This window comes from Cydia strobilella, chromosome 10 (assembly GCF_947568885.1).
Source record: "Cydia strobilella chromosome 10, ilCydStro3.1, whole genome shotgun sequence".
NCBI classification, from domain to species: Eukaryota; Metazoa; Arthropoda; class Insecta; order Lepidoptera; family Tortricidae; genus Cydia; species Cydia strobilella.
The window spans coordinates 8,766,494-8,782,578 of record NC_086050.1 but is presented as its reverse complement, the minus strand read 5'-3'; the positions used below and the strand labels follow the sequence as shown (position 1 = coordinate 8,782,578).

The window sequence follows — 16,085 nt, the reverse complement described above, 5'->3', positions numbered from 1 at the left end:
AAATCCCATGAGGGTCACCGTTTAGGTGTAAGTGCAAAGTTATCAATTTTATCCGATAATTACTTATGTTTCTAATAATTAATTCATTGTTAATGGGCTTAATGACATTTACTAAATACCTACTATGCTACCTCTACTTATATTATGTAGGTATACAAATATCTACATATATTATTATAAATTAATGTCTATATTACGAAAGCTCATGCAACAGTCGTGATCAGAATTTTCTGATCCGCTATGTTTTGGATCTTAACATAATAAGTTTTCTTGCATTGCAGGATATCATCATGCAAATTATCATAGCTTTGACATACGCTGATTCGTCTTAGGTTACTCAGCAAGATAGATTGATACTTACCTCGCCCCACCGTGATGTTATATAAGGCCGAGCCCCTTGCCGGCCCACAGTTCGGGTGAAGTGCTCAAACAGTGCAGACATGAAGGCAGTTACTTTTGCTATTTTTGGTAAGCTCATTTCCAGTATCAACCGGTTTTGAGGGAGATAAACTTTGAATAAATATTGTTTCAATAACAACCTGTTAATTCCGTTAATGTTACCGTTATATGGGGTCGTTGATTGTTTTAAACGAAACTTTTTAATCTATAAAGGTACATTAATAATTAAACTTTGGGTACTTTTGTTTACTTACAGTTTTAATTTGCAGCTTGTTTGATATGATTTTTATCATCTTGATTGTATAGCAACACTGCAACTAACCTTAGTTGCTGCCAGCAATAAATTAATTTATATATGCTGATTACTTCGTGCCTGCACAAAGCGAAGCATTGCAGACAATGCCTGCATATATTTGTGTAATTTTTAATGAAATTGATGCAGTAGGTAACAGCCAGTTGTGGGTATATTCACGTGTTTACTCATAGGCATAACGTTCTCGGAACACCTACCAGTCGGCTCAGTATATGTATAATGCTCGATTAAATTATAAAACTTGAAATTACACTTTATCCTCATTGGTGTTCATTGAATGGAACAAGAGCATGGCCGCAATATATACATATATATGCGGCTATGTCCGTGACTCCGTGCTCATATAGTTATTTATGACGTCAACGTATTAGGTAGATAGGTACCTAATGTTTTCCAGCTGAAATACTATTAAGGCGATTTTTGCAGTCAATATGTGTACCTAAATAATAGACGTAAATAGAAATACGTCTTTTACGACAAGTCTAATAGTTAAAAAAATACATACTTACTTAAGTAAAAAAAAACTTAATATATAAGTTTAAATATGCAATAAAAATAAACAAATAAGAACCGAAACACGTCTCTTTACCATTCCAACTTTCAACTAAAAATTGTTTCAATTAAAGATACCTATCTCTGTTGAGTGTGATGGCATCCCTTTACTGTCCGACTATGGCCTCCTACACCAGCGTAGGTTGGATCCAGGCGGTTGGTCAGCGCCTTCCTGCGATTACCACATTACCTCATTACTAGTACTAACCTTGCCGCGTTCCCGACTAAGTCCAGTACTCTAGGACCTTTATTACTTGATTGTTGTCTGTTACACCAATGACGCAGTCTTCGTAAATATTGCTTTTACTGAGATAAGTACTGATAGACAGGCAGAAACTATGAAGTAGTTTTGCCTTTTTCGGAAAATTACCTCATTGTCATGGCCACTTTGTATCAGTTTTGCAATTTGTAGTTTGTTTGTAGTATAAAGAAATAGTTATTTGTTTTACAGGGGGCAAAGTTGTTAACCTCTCGTAGTCTCGTGATAATATTGATACCCGAGCAAACATCCCAAAATTGAAAACGGAATCTTGAGCGTTGCGAGGGTTAAACAAATTTTGCCAGCGAGTGAAACACAAAATTTTTCACCACACCAACACAATGAAAATACTAACTGAAAATATCAAACAAAATCAACGCAAATCGATTGAAAATGAATGTAATTAAATATTTATCATTCAAAACCATCGTTAAAAAGTCAATTCTACCAGCAAACATAAGAAAACAACTCAAAATTTGCTTTTGATTACTTTGCGTCGCATGTGATTAAAATGCAACTTTCTTATTAGTTTTTGAACAATCAAAAGAGCCTTTACCAGCTGATTTAAAAAGATATACTAGATCATGCATGGCCGGGTTTTATCGTGTACAGTCTTTAGTGCATGAAAAAAGATGCTGACAGTGACATAAAATCGTGATGTGCAATTTCCAATATTTGCCCATTGTAGGTATGTAGGTACCTAATTGGTTAGGTACGCCTGAGTGTAAGCTTCGTCGTGCATAAAATTGGTATTGTATTTCGGGGAAGTTAACAGCCGCAGAATAAAAATGACTAGTCATGCCATGATCGACCCATGTTCAAAGTGTTATCTGTCATACCAATAACACGATACAATACAAATTATATCCATTTAAGTCATACTAGCAACATTTAATTGGTATAAAGTTAACTTAATTTAGTATTTGCCATTCAAAGCAACCTATTTAACCGTTTATAATACAATACTTATGTCACATCATGTATAATTCCAGCGGTCCTGGTGGTGGCGGTATCGTGCCGGCCAGACAAGCCGGATCTAAAGCAGCTGAAGGCGGAGGCGGCGCGCAAGAAGGCGTGCACACACGACTGCACCTCCGTGGCGCTCGACCCTGTCTGCGCGGGCAAGCAGGGCGACAAGCCCAAGTCCTTCGGCAACGAGTGCGTCATGAACAACTACAACTGCGAGCACAAAGACAGTAAGTACTGCTGTAACTACTACATTGGCCCATGAGCCAGTTTGGGTCGGAAAGTGGGGCGACAATCCCGAAACCTTCGCCAACAAGTGCGTCACGATCTTGAACAACTACAACTGCGAGCTCAAATACAGTAAGTACTGCTGCTACTATAGCGGGCCTCGAGCCAGTCGGTGTCGGCAAGCGGGCTATAAACCCAAGTCTTTCGCCAACGAGTGCGTCATGAACATGTACAACTGCGAGTACAAGGACAGTAAGTTCTCCTGTAGGTAACACAGTACTACCGTGGCCTTCGAGTCACTATGTGTCGGTCGGGAAGCAGGGCGACAAGCCTGAGTTCTACGCAAAAGAGTGCGTACATTACGCCATTACGCATGATGCAAGCCGCCCTAGGAATCAAATTTTACATAAGGATTTGTACGTTTTAAATGTTAAACATTTTAAATATGAAACGTTTTAACAACCATCAAAGGTCGGTGAAGCCTTAATTAATTATGTAAATTGGCGGTTTCAAATATTATATGGTTCCGTTCAAAGCTGTGTAAATAAACAGTGCTTTCAGCTAGGGCGGTCGATCCTTATATTCCCTATGTAGGGAATTCGTCAACGCAAGACGCAATCACATTGCCTTGCCCATTAGAAATTTTGCACACACCGTGCTTCAGCGTCGATTTACCTGATTAACGCTATGTTGTTATTATTTTGTATTTGCATCACTTGCTGTTGATATGGGTACCTACTGCAATTTATTTAAACATATTTATGAAACATAATATACTGAATTCGAAAGGAAAATGCCCGAATTTCACGCCATCGCCAGTGAAAGCCATGCCACCATGATTGAAATTTCGACACGCGCGGCAGAGTGTGACTGTGACATGACATGACGCAAGCTTTGTCAGCAGCAGACCTTACTATTGTGCGAGCGCCGGCGCCGGCAAGCCGACCGGATCGTGACTCACGTCTCACGTTTGTTTTTTGTAAACATGGACTTTCCGTGGAAGTAAACTGGATTGAGTGAGCTACGCGTGCGTGGCGAGGCTCTAAACTAAACTTAGCTTTTTGCAGTTGCATTTTGAATCAATACAAGTTGTTGATGCAAGTGTTAAACGGGGATGTAAATAATGAGGGCTACCGCGTTTAATTTTACCGCTAGGGGCGCTAGTGTAGATGGAGGTCTTTCAAAATGTCAAATGCATAGAAGTTTTGGGGATTTCAACCTTTTTATCGGGAATTTTCACTCCTTATTCATAATTGTGGTAAATCTTTGTCCATCTTTGCTTAATCATGGTAAACAATAGATACCTACTCGTATAGCTCAATAGATGATAGTGGTTTAAAAAAAGTGCCAACTAAAATATATGCAAAATTAAACAGGTTGGTTGCGTTGTGGACACTTTTACTCTAGGGGACACTAAATGTGGCCAAACCACATGTTAATACTTGTGTGTATACTTTAAACATGTTTACATATAAGGTAGGCGAATACTAGGTAGTCTAATCGTTACCAATCGACATGCGTAATAATTGCGTATATCCATCCTTATCTACATCATTACTGCCTTTGTGTATTGAGACAACAATTACTAATGGTCCTCTCTCTTCCAGCGCTGCACAAGATCAGCAAAGGTGAATGCCCCGGCTCGCAAGGCATCCGTCTGTCCTAAACGACGCGAATACCGCCAGCTTTTACATTCATCTATTATAAGTAATTTGTCAGCAATGATGTTTTTTTGCATCACAATGTTCTATGAATAACCTCTTTTGAAGATTTTAATCAGACTGCGATCTAAAAGATGCTGCGTTTATTATATTGTTTATATGCATATTTTGTATTAAGAGCTTTGAAAGTAATAAAGAAAAGCACATTTCTTTAATGAAAAAGATTTCGAATTTAAAAATACTCGCGACCTTTGTGGAAATGAAAAATAATGAGATGATATGAGATGGGTAGTATTTAAGTACTACCTATGCCTACTCTAAAAATATTAGTAGAGTGTAAGGAGTAAGCTTTTTCTCTACAGTTTATGTCAAGGTGTTTTGTAAAGATAGTGATTTCTCGTGGTTATCTCATAAGAATAAAAGTAGTCTTCTCAGTCTAATAAAATATTAAGAATATCATAATTCACTATCGATAAATAGGTAGGAGTTATACGGCAATATTATTTTTGTGGTCATTCTCCACAAATATTTCATGAACGTTTGAGTCAAACAAATTTTGCAATAAGGTCTCTTCTGTGGAGAGTACAATTAAAGTTAACGACCCGGGTACCTACATAAATATCAGGGATTTCTCATTAGATTCTCAAGTACTTAACCCTTAAATGCATAATGATGTATATATGCATCGTATATTTGATGGTCCGTGGCTCAATATGCAGCTATCCAAAATATTATTCCCTCAATCTATACAACATGACACATCTATTTCAATTTATTAAAAAGTTATACAAAAAATCATGCATTTAAGGGTTAATAGTAAAAAAATGTATCACGCTTGTAAAAGTAGTGTAAAAATTAGCTTTAGAATCTCTTAACTTTGCGTTGTCTTCAGGAAAGACGCGAACAAGTAAACCAATTTAAACATACAATAAAATGTGTCTGACCCGTTTATCTTTCAAAGAAATGTAAAAGTAGTTGTTATAAAACATATGCTTTATTCATATTAAAAATATTTACTTGATACATTTATAAATACAGCAATTCGTCTAGGACTGGAATATTTCAATCGCTCTACTAGCCTACTGGTTAACTCGTACTTTGTACAATAAATAATCATATTTATGTTGTAGGTACTGCTTAATACTACGGAAACTAGAAAAACTTAAGTTATACCAATTTATATTTCCAAACATTTTAAAGATTTCTAAATCTTCTGATGACAATTTGGAATTTAGGAACTTTTCTACTAGCAACGCACTAAGTAATTCTTAGTAAATATTACATTCTTTGGTATTTTTCATGTGATGCGCATTAAGTTTTATGTATTTTATCATTAATTAAGAGATATTGAGTATTATCACTCAATTTATAAACGAATTTTCTCCCTTATTTATTAGTCAAAATATAAAACAAACTCTTAACGCCCGCTACACGATCTAATGTAAGATAATTTTTACGATTTCTTTGTAGGCAGCGGATATAAGTAACTAAGGTATTTATTTTGGACAAGAAAATTTTGGGTGAAGTAACCTTATACTACTTTAAGGGCTCTACATCTCTTCAGTCAGCACTCGCCCAGGCTCGTGATAGCATAATCTGTAAAAAAATAAAACAATTAAGTTATCTAATAGTGAATTATATATGTAAGTAGTAAGTACCTATGCGAATGTGGTTTATGTAAACTTAAATCTAACTGATTAAAACAATACCAACTTCAATATTCCTTTTGTAAACAGTGGATTATAACTTCTTGCGCAAAGACAATTATTCTAGTAGGGTCGATAAGGAGTGCGGATAAGAATCAAATTAACCTTATTAAAAGAAAAACGGACTTCAAAGAGGATAAAATAAAATATTATTCATTTTATATAGGTAATTTTTCGGTAAGTACTTATTTAATTCTAACCCACTATGGCAGGATATGTTACGCGTCTATTAAACTTACTTTGATGACTTGGAGACAGTAGTGGATCCAGGATTTTGAGGTTTCAAGAAATCAATAAGGGGACCCTAAAAATTATCATGGAGGTATTATGATTCTTATCGGGGTGCGCTTAGGCCACTTACAGGTGCTCTCACGGCACGATACTGCCTCAAGCTCGCAAAGGGTGGCGAAGGTGCGCGCCGTCCCGGCCGCGTCGAAGGCGCAGACCGGGCCGCGCGGTGGCGATGCGCAGCGGCCCGCGCACAGCGGTGGCGGCACGCCCTCGCGCACTCGTGCGCGCATCTCCACGGGCAGCCGCGCGTCCGCCACGTCGTCGAGCAGCTCGTTGTCGTCGCTGTCGTCCAGCCGCGGCAACCGCACGAACGGGAGGCTGGCGGTGTGAGCCTCGTGCCACGCTGAGAAAACATAAAAGAATCACTAGACCTCTAGTTGTCAATTTACGTGTAGGTAGTAGTAGTACCGTCAGTACCGAGCAGTAATATTGCTGTTGAGTTAGCCCACAGTTTACAGGTGCAGCTGAAAATTCTGACTTTAAATTTTTCCATCAAAAGGTGTATATAATTATAGTGGAATCATAACTTCGTTCTATATAATTATAGTGGAATCATAACCAGTTGCGTAAAAAAATATCTACCTTACAAAAAAAGGAATATAGACTTGGTTTTCCAGGTTTTTCGTTAATTAGCGACCCGCCCCGGCTTCGCACGGATTATTAACATATTATACACCTAAACCTTCCTCAAGAATCACGCTATTGATAGGTGAAAACCGCATGAAAACCCGTTTAGTAGTTTTTGAGTTTATCGCGAACATATATACATACACACAGACGCGGCGGGGGACTTTGTAGATAATATATGTATGTAAATAATATACTATGTATAGATCATATAGATATGTAATGTTGTTCATGTAACCAACGAAGAAAATCTGGGTTTAAAATGTATGCCTGAATATTATTATCGAACAAGCATTTTTATGTGCAAAGTCTTGCGGTGTTGATCAGAGAAGTTGATTTGTAACCGTAAATGCAATGAGTAATTAAGATCCTCGGCGAACTTATTTTTATGTGGCTATGTGTTTGGTAGGTTGTGTGTGTTGATATGTGTTCAAAACTGGAAATTATGATCCTGCTCTATTAATGGAGCCGTCGCGTCGAAATGATGTCTAAGTAATAAAAACGTTTAGAATAGAATAGAATAGAAGATGCTTTATTCAAAAACGCTTAATTTAAAACTTAACTAATAACACTGACATAGATTGCTGGTTATAAAGCGTTCCTGAAATGGTCTCCACTCAGCTTCATGTCAAGGAACCTATGAGGCCCCCGACGCTGGTCTTCCGTGGAAACCCTTCCGAGAGAGCGCAACAAATACAACTTAAATATAATTACAACAGCTATACGAATCAAATATAAAATAAATAAATAAATATATAATACTACAGCTATACAAATTAAATATAATTTTAGTTGAATTATTATAACTATTGATCCACATTAAAATATAAAAACTATTGACCAGTACAGTAGCAGTCATACTTCTTTTATTTGTACAATTAAATCCACTTAGAAGCCAGAAACACATAAGTACAGAAAAAGAATTAGCACAGACTTAACAACGATTTTTCTGTACACTTAAAATGTATTTTTTGTAATTCACTTTGAACGAATTTACTGACAATGAGTTCCTAAAAGGAGGCGGTATATTATTCCAGCATTTCGTGGCAGTGTATTTAAAGCTGCCGCGAAATGCGGCGGTGCTGTGCCGTGGACAAAGCAAACGAGTAGCTCCCCTAATATGCCTTTGTGAAAAAGTTAATTTTTCGAATAGATATTGTGGCGTCATTGTCCTTACAATACCAAAAAGCAAACAGGCGAGATGCGTTGCACGTCGCGACTCCATATTCATTAACCCGCTATTATTTAGGTAAGGAGTAACATGGCTTCGAGGTGGAATGTAAAAACAAAAACGTGCACATGCATTTTGCACACGCTGTATTAGCTTTTTGGTTTTTGACAACAGACAGCCACCTATAACAGTATCGGCATAATTGAGTTTAGTATTATCAATTTATCAGATACCTTAGGTATAATCAGATTCTAAAAAGCAATTCCAGTAAATTTTATATTCACTTGGTTGCGTTATCATCGTTCTCTTGTAGCTATGTTTTTTACTCGTGAAAATTAGAAAAAGAATATGGAGTCAAATGGCTGGAAGCTGCGCGCCGCTTGTCACTGATACACTATCTCCATATAATAAATGAGGCCATAAACGTCGCTTAATTGTTTCTCGTTTTATTCCGTTATTGTTATGACGAAGCTCCAGATTATGGCGACTCTTACGTGACCCTTAATCTAATCTCTTTTGTTTGTTCTTCTAACTTTTCCTGTGATCTCATTAAAAATAACTATTGTCAACATTTAAAATAACTTAATTTGGTTTACGTAAATAGTATGTTCAATGCGGTAATGATTATTTGTTGCATTGAGTTCATTCATAGTATGTGCAAGGGAAAATAGTGTAGGGATGCTATTATCTAATGAGTCATTATTTACAGGCATGTCGACACAATCAACCCTTTGTCACGCCTATTATATGTATACAACGCGCCATTGTAGATTTTAGAGGAATGTATGAAGGTTGATATCACATTGTACCTAGCGCGTTAGTTGACGTATTTGGTGGTCAAAGGGTTTAAGAAGTAGTATGTTGTGTCTGTGCGTTGTTTGCAGACTGTCTGGTGGGTGATGTGAATGCTCCGCAGCACTTACTTGCCCAAAGTCACGCACCACGAGTATGTACATATTGTGGAGTCAGTCCATGCTAACTCTACACCAACTTTGACTTAACAAAGTGTGGAAGTCTTGAGGTGGATTAACGACATACTTTGATTGTAGTTTGACGTTTCTGGTGACTATCACACTGTCACTGTAGAGTTAGCTTAGTCTGACTTTATTTATAGCTTTTTAGGGTTCCGTACCTCAAAAGGAAAAAAACGGAACCCTTATAGGATCACTCGTGCGTCTGTCTGTCTGTCCGTCTGTCACAGCCTATTTTCTCCGAAACTACTGCACCGATTAAAATGAAATTTGGGACACATATGTAAGTTTGTGACCCAAAGATGGACATGTAACGTAAACAAATTAATTTTAAACACGGGGGCCACTTTTGGGGGGGTAAATGAGAAAATTAAAAAATAAAGTTTGTTAAACTATATCGTGTTACACATCAGATGAAAGAGCTCATTGTGGGAATCTTAAATATATTTTTTTTATAATTTTAAGATAAATAGTTTAGAAGTTATTCAAGAAAATATGCAAAAAATTACTATTCCCCCCCTTTCTCTCCGAAACTACTGGGTCAAAATTTTTGAAAACAATACACAAAATAGATCTTTACCTATAGATCACCGGAAAACCTTTTAGAAATGTGCAGTCAAGCGTGACTCAGACTTAATTACTTAGTTTTTGATCCGACCCCTACGGGTTTTTTAAAGACATTTCACATAAAAAATACATTGTTTAAATTGTGTAATATACGGACCCCTTGGAACGCGAGTCCGACTCGCACTTGGCCGGTTTTCATTGTCGTCTAATACATTATTAGAAAAATGTGTTGATGTGGATGTTCTAACTAACCTAACAGGTTTAACCTAAGCGTATAAGGATAGATATATACTAGTTTAGATAACAAATTAACAATACTTATATATATGTAGTATTCATGGTCTACTTTAATTACTTTATGATAGTAATATGGTATGACTCGTTTTATTATACCCAGCGTGTTTAATTAGCCTCATGCATGAAGTTTATATTTGAACGAAATATGTTTTATTCGGATGTTTGTTACCGTTATATCATGTTACGAATGCATTTCCGTTTTTAAATTACCATTTAATTACTTAAAATTATAAATAAAAAGTACAAAAATTTGCCCGCGAAAAGCTAGCGAGCGAAACGCTCGAAACGCCACGTGACGTCACGCGTTCGACAGATTAGTGTCATTAGTAGCAAATGTCAGTTGGGCCGCCCAACGTGTGACGTCATCACGCTCTGTCGAATTCGCGCCAAAAATTATGAGCGTTTCAACCGCTCAAAAATTTTCAACAATTTTTTTTTTTAAATAAAATAATGTTAAGGTTTACAAAAGTATTTTTATCATTTCCGGTGTTCCAACGATATAAATTATGAATCCAAAAATAAAAATAAATTCATGCATGGAGCTAATTGTTTATTGTAGCTAATTGGAATATCTAAGAAATATAATAGCGGATATGATCACTTTTTAACCTACACATTCTCGGCACATGGAGTTCGATATCAGAATTATCAGACACGGAAAGATTTCGAAAGTTGACAAATTGTAAAACATAGTAAGTACTCATGCAATTAAAAGACAGTGACTGCACATTGTGAGTGAACTAATGAGATTTCAGGTTACATAAAAATTTGGATATGATAAATAAACCTTCAAAGGACCGTAAACGTTATCATTTTCCTTGTTATCTAAATATATAAAATAAGAAACTGACTGAATGACTGACTTATCAACACACAGCCCAAACCGCTGGTTCTAGAGATTCCAAATTTGGCACGTAGGTTGCTTATAAGGTGTAGGGGTGCACTAAGAAAGGATTTTTTCAAAGTTCACCCCCAAGGGGGTGAAATGGGGGTCCAGTTTGTATGGGGAAACAAGATTAGTTGGACTATTTTATTAAAAACTTCACAGGAGTGCCTAACGATAAATGAATAAACACGTGTTTCAGGCTTTTTGAAAATTCAACCCCTAAAAGGGGGAAATGTGGTGACAAAATCTGAAAATTAACATGGGTATTGTTTCTATGGTTTATCGGATCGCTCATTACGAAAACAACAACGATTTAAAAATCCAACGTGGCGGACGTGAAAAACCATCTCCCCTGTTGGGGTGCAAGGGGGTTGAATGTCTAAATATCAATATGGGTGTCGTTTTTATGGTTTTTTGGGACGTTAAATACGAAAATGGCATCGATTTTGAAATTTAATAATGTGGCCATGAAAAATCTTGAAAGCAGGTACTCGTATTTGTGCCAAATTGAAATTCAAAGGGTCCAGTAGTTTCGGAGCAAATCGGCTGTAACAGACGGACTGACAGACAATCACACGTGATCCTATTAGGGTTCTATTTTTGCTTTTGAGGTATGAAGACCCGCGTTATCCTAATAGATTTTTTTAAATTGTATTTGGTGCCATCTCGTTCGTCGTCAATCGGTACCTAGGCGAGTGCGGGCGGCGGGGCGGGAGGAGTAAGTCATCGGGAAACTACCTGCATCCGTAATGAGTACATTCAATGTGCTGCAAGTATTTCTTCTAAGTAAAATGCAAAAAATCTTAAGTAACTACATATTCTACCTACGAACCATAAAAACCATCTTTTATAAGTCGTTATAAAACCATATTTTCGTAGAACTTACCCTGCCTCCCCCGCACCCTATACATTAGCTAAAACGACATAGATTCTTCGTTACTCTGCCACTGATTCGTACTAAGCGCTATGCATCCAGCTTTATCATGCGAACGGCTAAGGAGTGGAATTCACTTCCTGCAAATCTATTCCCAGTCCACTATAACTTGGATCTTATTAAATCGAGAGTGAATAGACATCTTTTAGGTAAGCATGATCCACCCTAGACTGCATCGGCACTTACCATCAGTTGAGATTGCGGTCTAATGCTTGTCTTTTTGTAATAAAAAAAAAACACGCGGGCGTAGCCGCGGGCAAAAGCTATTCTTCCTATAAGATATTTTGTTGTTAGTCACGCGGTAATTTTATTTATTTATTTATTTTATCAAACAAGTTAAACAGTATGACAATATACAACTAATCACAAATTACAATACTAACATTTAAAAATAAATAATTAACACATTTTAAACAGTTGAAGGACGTGCATCCATCTTCTCACAAAACCTCAAACATTCATCACGTAATGTTATTAAGGAGCAGGTTCTCTTATTGTAAATACATTCATAATTGGAAATTACACATACCTATTTATGACAGGTATGTAAGATAGTTTATAAAATACCTACCTACTGTGGTTTAAAAAAATATCCGACAAAAACCTTAGGGTTCCGAATTGGTTGTCGTTGTCTTCCAAAAGGTTAAACGGCTTATTAGGTTTTTGTACCTTGCATTGGCACACAAATCTATACCTGCATCAAATATGAGTATTTGAATTTTCGCTGATAATTTTTCACAAAAAACCTACGAGAAAAGATGTGGGTTCAATAAACGTTAAGCCTAATCATTGTCTTTGTTTACCTTAAGTCAAAAATTGGTTTGTCTTTTGGCAGATAATCCCCGAGAACTTCATAACAAAACAAAAGCGTAGGCTTTAGAACGTAATTGTAGGCAATTTGTGGAAATAGTAATGATGCTAGCCGGAAGATCAGAGGTGACAAGTAGTGCCGGAAGATCAGAGGTGACAAGTAGTGCCGCAAGATCTGAGGTGACAAGTAGTGTCGCAAGATCAGAGGTGACAAGTAGTGCCGCAAGATCAGAGGTGACAAGTAGTGCCGCAAGATCTGAGGTGACAAGTAGTGCCGCAAGATCAGAGGTGACAAGTAGTGCCGCAAGATCTGAGGATTCAGAGGTGACAAAGTAGTGCCGACAGATCACAGGTGACAAGTAGTGCCGCAAGATCTGGCCCCGTAGACAACATGCCAATCGCTAACGCTACGTAGCGAACGAAACGCAACTGTCACTGTCGCACTAATATGGAAGAGTGATAGAGAGACAAAGCGTTTCGTTGTCGAAGCGATAGCGATTGTCACCTTGGCTAGGCCGGCAGAGGTGACAAGTAGTGCCTCAAGATCAGAGGTGACAAGTAGTGCCGCAAGATCAGAGGTGACAAGTAGTGCCGCAATATCAGAGGTGACTCAGGTGAAAAGTAGTGGCGCAAGATCAGAGGTGACTAAGGTGACAAGTAGTGCCGTAAGATCAGAGGTGATAAGTAGTGCCGCAAGCTCAGAGGTGTCAAGTAGTGACGGAAGATTCAAGAGTTAAGCAAGATTAAGACAATAATTTGTTTCGACGAGACATTATATGTCCTTGACCTACCCAAAAAAACTGTGCCCAGGGAAGGTATTGAACTGAATACGGTTCCAGAAATAGACCAAAAAATATAGAGAATGATTAATTTTTTTTTTAATGATGAGAATTTTTAATTAATTAATTTCTTAAAATAATCATACAATATGTTAATATAATATTTTATCTCATCCCTGAGATGATGTCACTTAAATAAATTTATGCTCACATCAACATTCATAATTCAGGGCTTAAAGGGCAGATTTGCTTTTAAAGAACTGCGCAGTTTTCGATGCCTTGTCATTGTCATATCGATGACGACGACAGCCGGCCTGGTTTCCACAAATCTGGCATCACTACTTCCGATGAGTCAGCTCAGGATATCGTGGTATCTCCGTTCCCACGCTGCGTGTAGGCTGTTTTGCGAATTGCGGTTTAATCTACGTATTTGACGCTTCTGAATCGCAATTTAATTGAATGTTAAATGATGGACAATTTTCGAAGGTGGAGGTTCTTATATCTCCCCCGATTTGTGGACGTGGCTGGACTGATTTGAAAAATTATTTCTTTGTTTTTTGACAAAGAAAATCACAGTTTTAATACACAGGTGGCCTAGCCAGGATCTGGAATCCTGAAGAGTAGTAATTTCGGTATTTTTTTTATAGTAAATCGTGCATTTCTTTGCTCTCGGAAAACATTCGGTTCGGTGAAGTGGAACTGCTGACGATGATCATACAATATGATGATATTTAAAACTGATTTTCTTTGTTAAATGTTATTAATGTTGTTATTTACTTGATTGCCACCAGTTTTTTTTATCAGATCAGAAAATGTGCGTAATTTCTCATTAGATTATCAGAAAAACAATTTTAAAATGAACTAATGCCTACCTTCTTGAACTTATGATATGATTAACAATATAATAATTAAAATAAGTGAACTTATTTTAACGTTTCCCTGAGATGGCTGAAATAAAGAAATAAAGAATCCACCAAGTTTTACCGTTAAATTAGATTTGTCTAAATCGTTAAAAACGAGATATCTGGTCTATCTAGTTATCTTCCTTGTAAAACAACAAAACTATTGCTAACATTTTCATTGCAGTATTGCAGTAGGCTAACCGGTACAGATGTAGGTACCGGTCGTTCGGTGGCTCAATTTTTTTCAAAAAACAAATTTTTAGCATTTCCTGTTTGCTCTGAAACATTATTGAAAAGGATGCTGCTGTAGTACAATTACCCGAATTAGCCCTTACGTTACGATCTTAGAAAATGTTTCAGGAAATAATAATTCATTTCGAAAATTTGCGAAGTGGTGAAATCGTTTTTCTTGAAAGCAATCTTTGGCAAGATATCAAATGACTGAACATAATCATGATGTTGAATTTAGTAATCAATCTGATTTCATTGCTGTATCAAGTTGTACAAAGTTGCATCGCTCTAGTCGTCTTAAAGTCTGTCAGTAGATCGGTTACTCACGTCTAATAATACGGCGGTGGGCGGGTCCCGCGCGATAACCCGGGATCAAGTCGCCACTCGGTCTACGCAGTTGCCCTGCGCCTACCCTCCGTTTATCTAGATTTGCGAAAGCACAAACCATCTTTGTATACGAGATGATATCATGCCTAAACAAAGAGCCGAGGATGTTTATTAGGATATTTCCATTGAGTTTGATCGGTGCGTCGAATGATTGGTGGAAATTGGTCCGATTAGGCGGACGTTGGAATTATGAGCACCTACGATTATTGGCAAATTCCATGGACTGGAGCCTAAATTACATATTTTTTATTCTGTTTTTTTTTAATAATTAGCCATTTTCCCCTTAATGCGACAAATCACCGAGTGCATACCTAAACTTGATGGTGCACGCAGTTTACGCACCTATTTTAATTGAATTGTAAACTGTTATGTTTGTTATATATATATACATACTTAAAACAAGGGGTGTAAGATACCTAAATATTAAGTGTGTTTAACATAAGTTTTACTACTGATACTTATTAACTGTCTAGTTAGTGTTTCTGTTTTTAAATGTAAGGCTTCACAACTTACCAGCAAGTAATATCGCGCAAAACAGAAGCTTCCCGCTTAACATCTCCACCTGATTGTGTCCGAAAACGTAACTGCCGCCACCAGCCCACACTCGCGAAGACTCCGCGTGCGATCCGGATCGAGATCCGACTTTATTTAATATATATTTGTTTTGTTTTGTGGTCGGTCGGTGTTATTGGTTGTGTATTTTTCGCTTTACTGGTGCATCGGTATCGAGCGGGAGCTGGTGGGGGAAGCGATAACCTCTGCCAGCCGGAGGACGGGGCACGATAACGACACCGACTTTCAAACGAGAGCGAGTATTCTTTTGTGGAAGATAAAAGGAGGATTTTGTCGAGATTTGGGATGATGTTAAATGGCTTCAAATTATGAATGGAACTGGGGAAAAAAGTTAGAACCGTTGTTATAAAAAATGTATCTATAAAATAAGTAAGTGAAAATTTTGCCAAAACCCTTAAGCCATACTTAAGGGTTCTATTTTCCATAATTAATTGTTATTAGATGCTGTTAGGTATAGCTGGGCCACTGGGTCACTAAGGACCTCTCGAACAATATGGACATAGAGAGGGAGAGGAGGGCGTTGTCCGTTCGCTGCAACATGTTGGCTCGGAGATTTGCAAAGTGTACTAGAGAAG

At 37.3% G+C, this 16,085-nt stretch overlaps 2 protein-coding genes across 2 annotated transcripts; one reads left to right on the top strand and one right to left on the bottom strand.

Annotated features, from left to right (window-relative positions):
- The first annotated feature begins 328 nt into the window (after positions 1-328).
- On the top strand, positions 329-4,478 carry LOC134744963 (Kazal peptide Pr13a-like). The gene is made up of 3 exons (XM_063678910.1): positions 329-468; positions 2,516-2,719; positions 4,325-4,478. The coding sequence occupies exons 1-3, from the start codon at positions 441-443 to the stop codon at positions 4,381-4,383; spliced, it is 291 nt and encodes a 96-aa protein (XP_063534980.1). The 5' UTR covers positions 329-440; the 3' UTR covers positions 4,384-4,478.
- An 875-nt stretch (positions 4,479-5,353) lies between these two features.
- Positions 5,354-15,663, bottom strand: LOC134744962 (uncharacterized). Its single transcript, XM_063678909.1, has 3 exons — positions 15,451-15,663; positions 6,446-6,718; positions 5,354-5,974 (listed from the first exon to the last, which is right to left on the bottom strand). The coding sequence occupies exons 1-3, from the start codon at positions 15,491-15,493 to the stop codon at positions 5,943-5,945; spliced, it is 348 nt and encodes a 115-aa protein (XP_063534979.1). The 5' UTR covers positions 15,494-15,663; the 3' UTR covers positions 5,354-5,942.
- Between the last annotated feature and the right edge of the window lie 422 nt (positions 15,664-16,085).

Coding starts and splice junctions, on each gene's coding strand:
- LOC134744963 (XM_063678910.1), top strand. CDS start 441: ATGAAGGCAGTTACTTTTGCTATTTTTG. Junction 469..2,515: donor AGTTACTTTTGCTATTTTTG/GTAAGCTCATTT, acceptor GTATAATTCCAG/CGGTCCTGGTGGTGGCGGTA. Junction 2,720..4,324: donor CAACTGCGAGCACAAAGACA/GTAAGTACTGCT, acceptor TCTCTCTTCCAG/CGCTGCACAAGATCAGCAAA.
- LOC134744962 (XM_063678909.1), bottom strand. CDS start 15,493: ATGTTAAGCGGGAAGCTTCTGTTTTGCGCGATATTACTTGCTG. Junction 6,719..15,450: donor TTGCGCGATATTACTTGCTG/GTAAGTTGTGAA, acceptor ATGTTTTCTCAG/CGTGGCACGAGGCTCACACC. Junction 5,975..6,445: donor ATCGTGCCGTGAGAGCACCT/GTAAGTGGCCTA, acceptor ATTTTTTTACAG/ATTATGCTATCACGAGCCTG.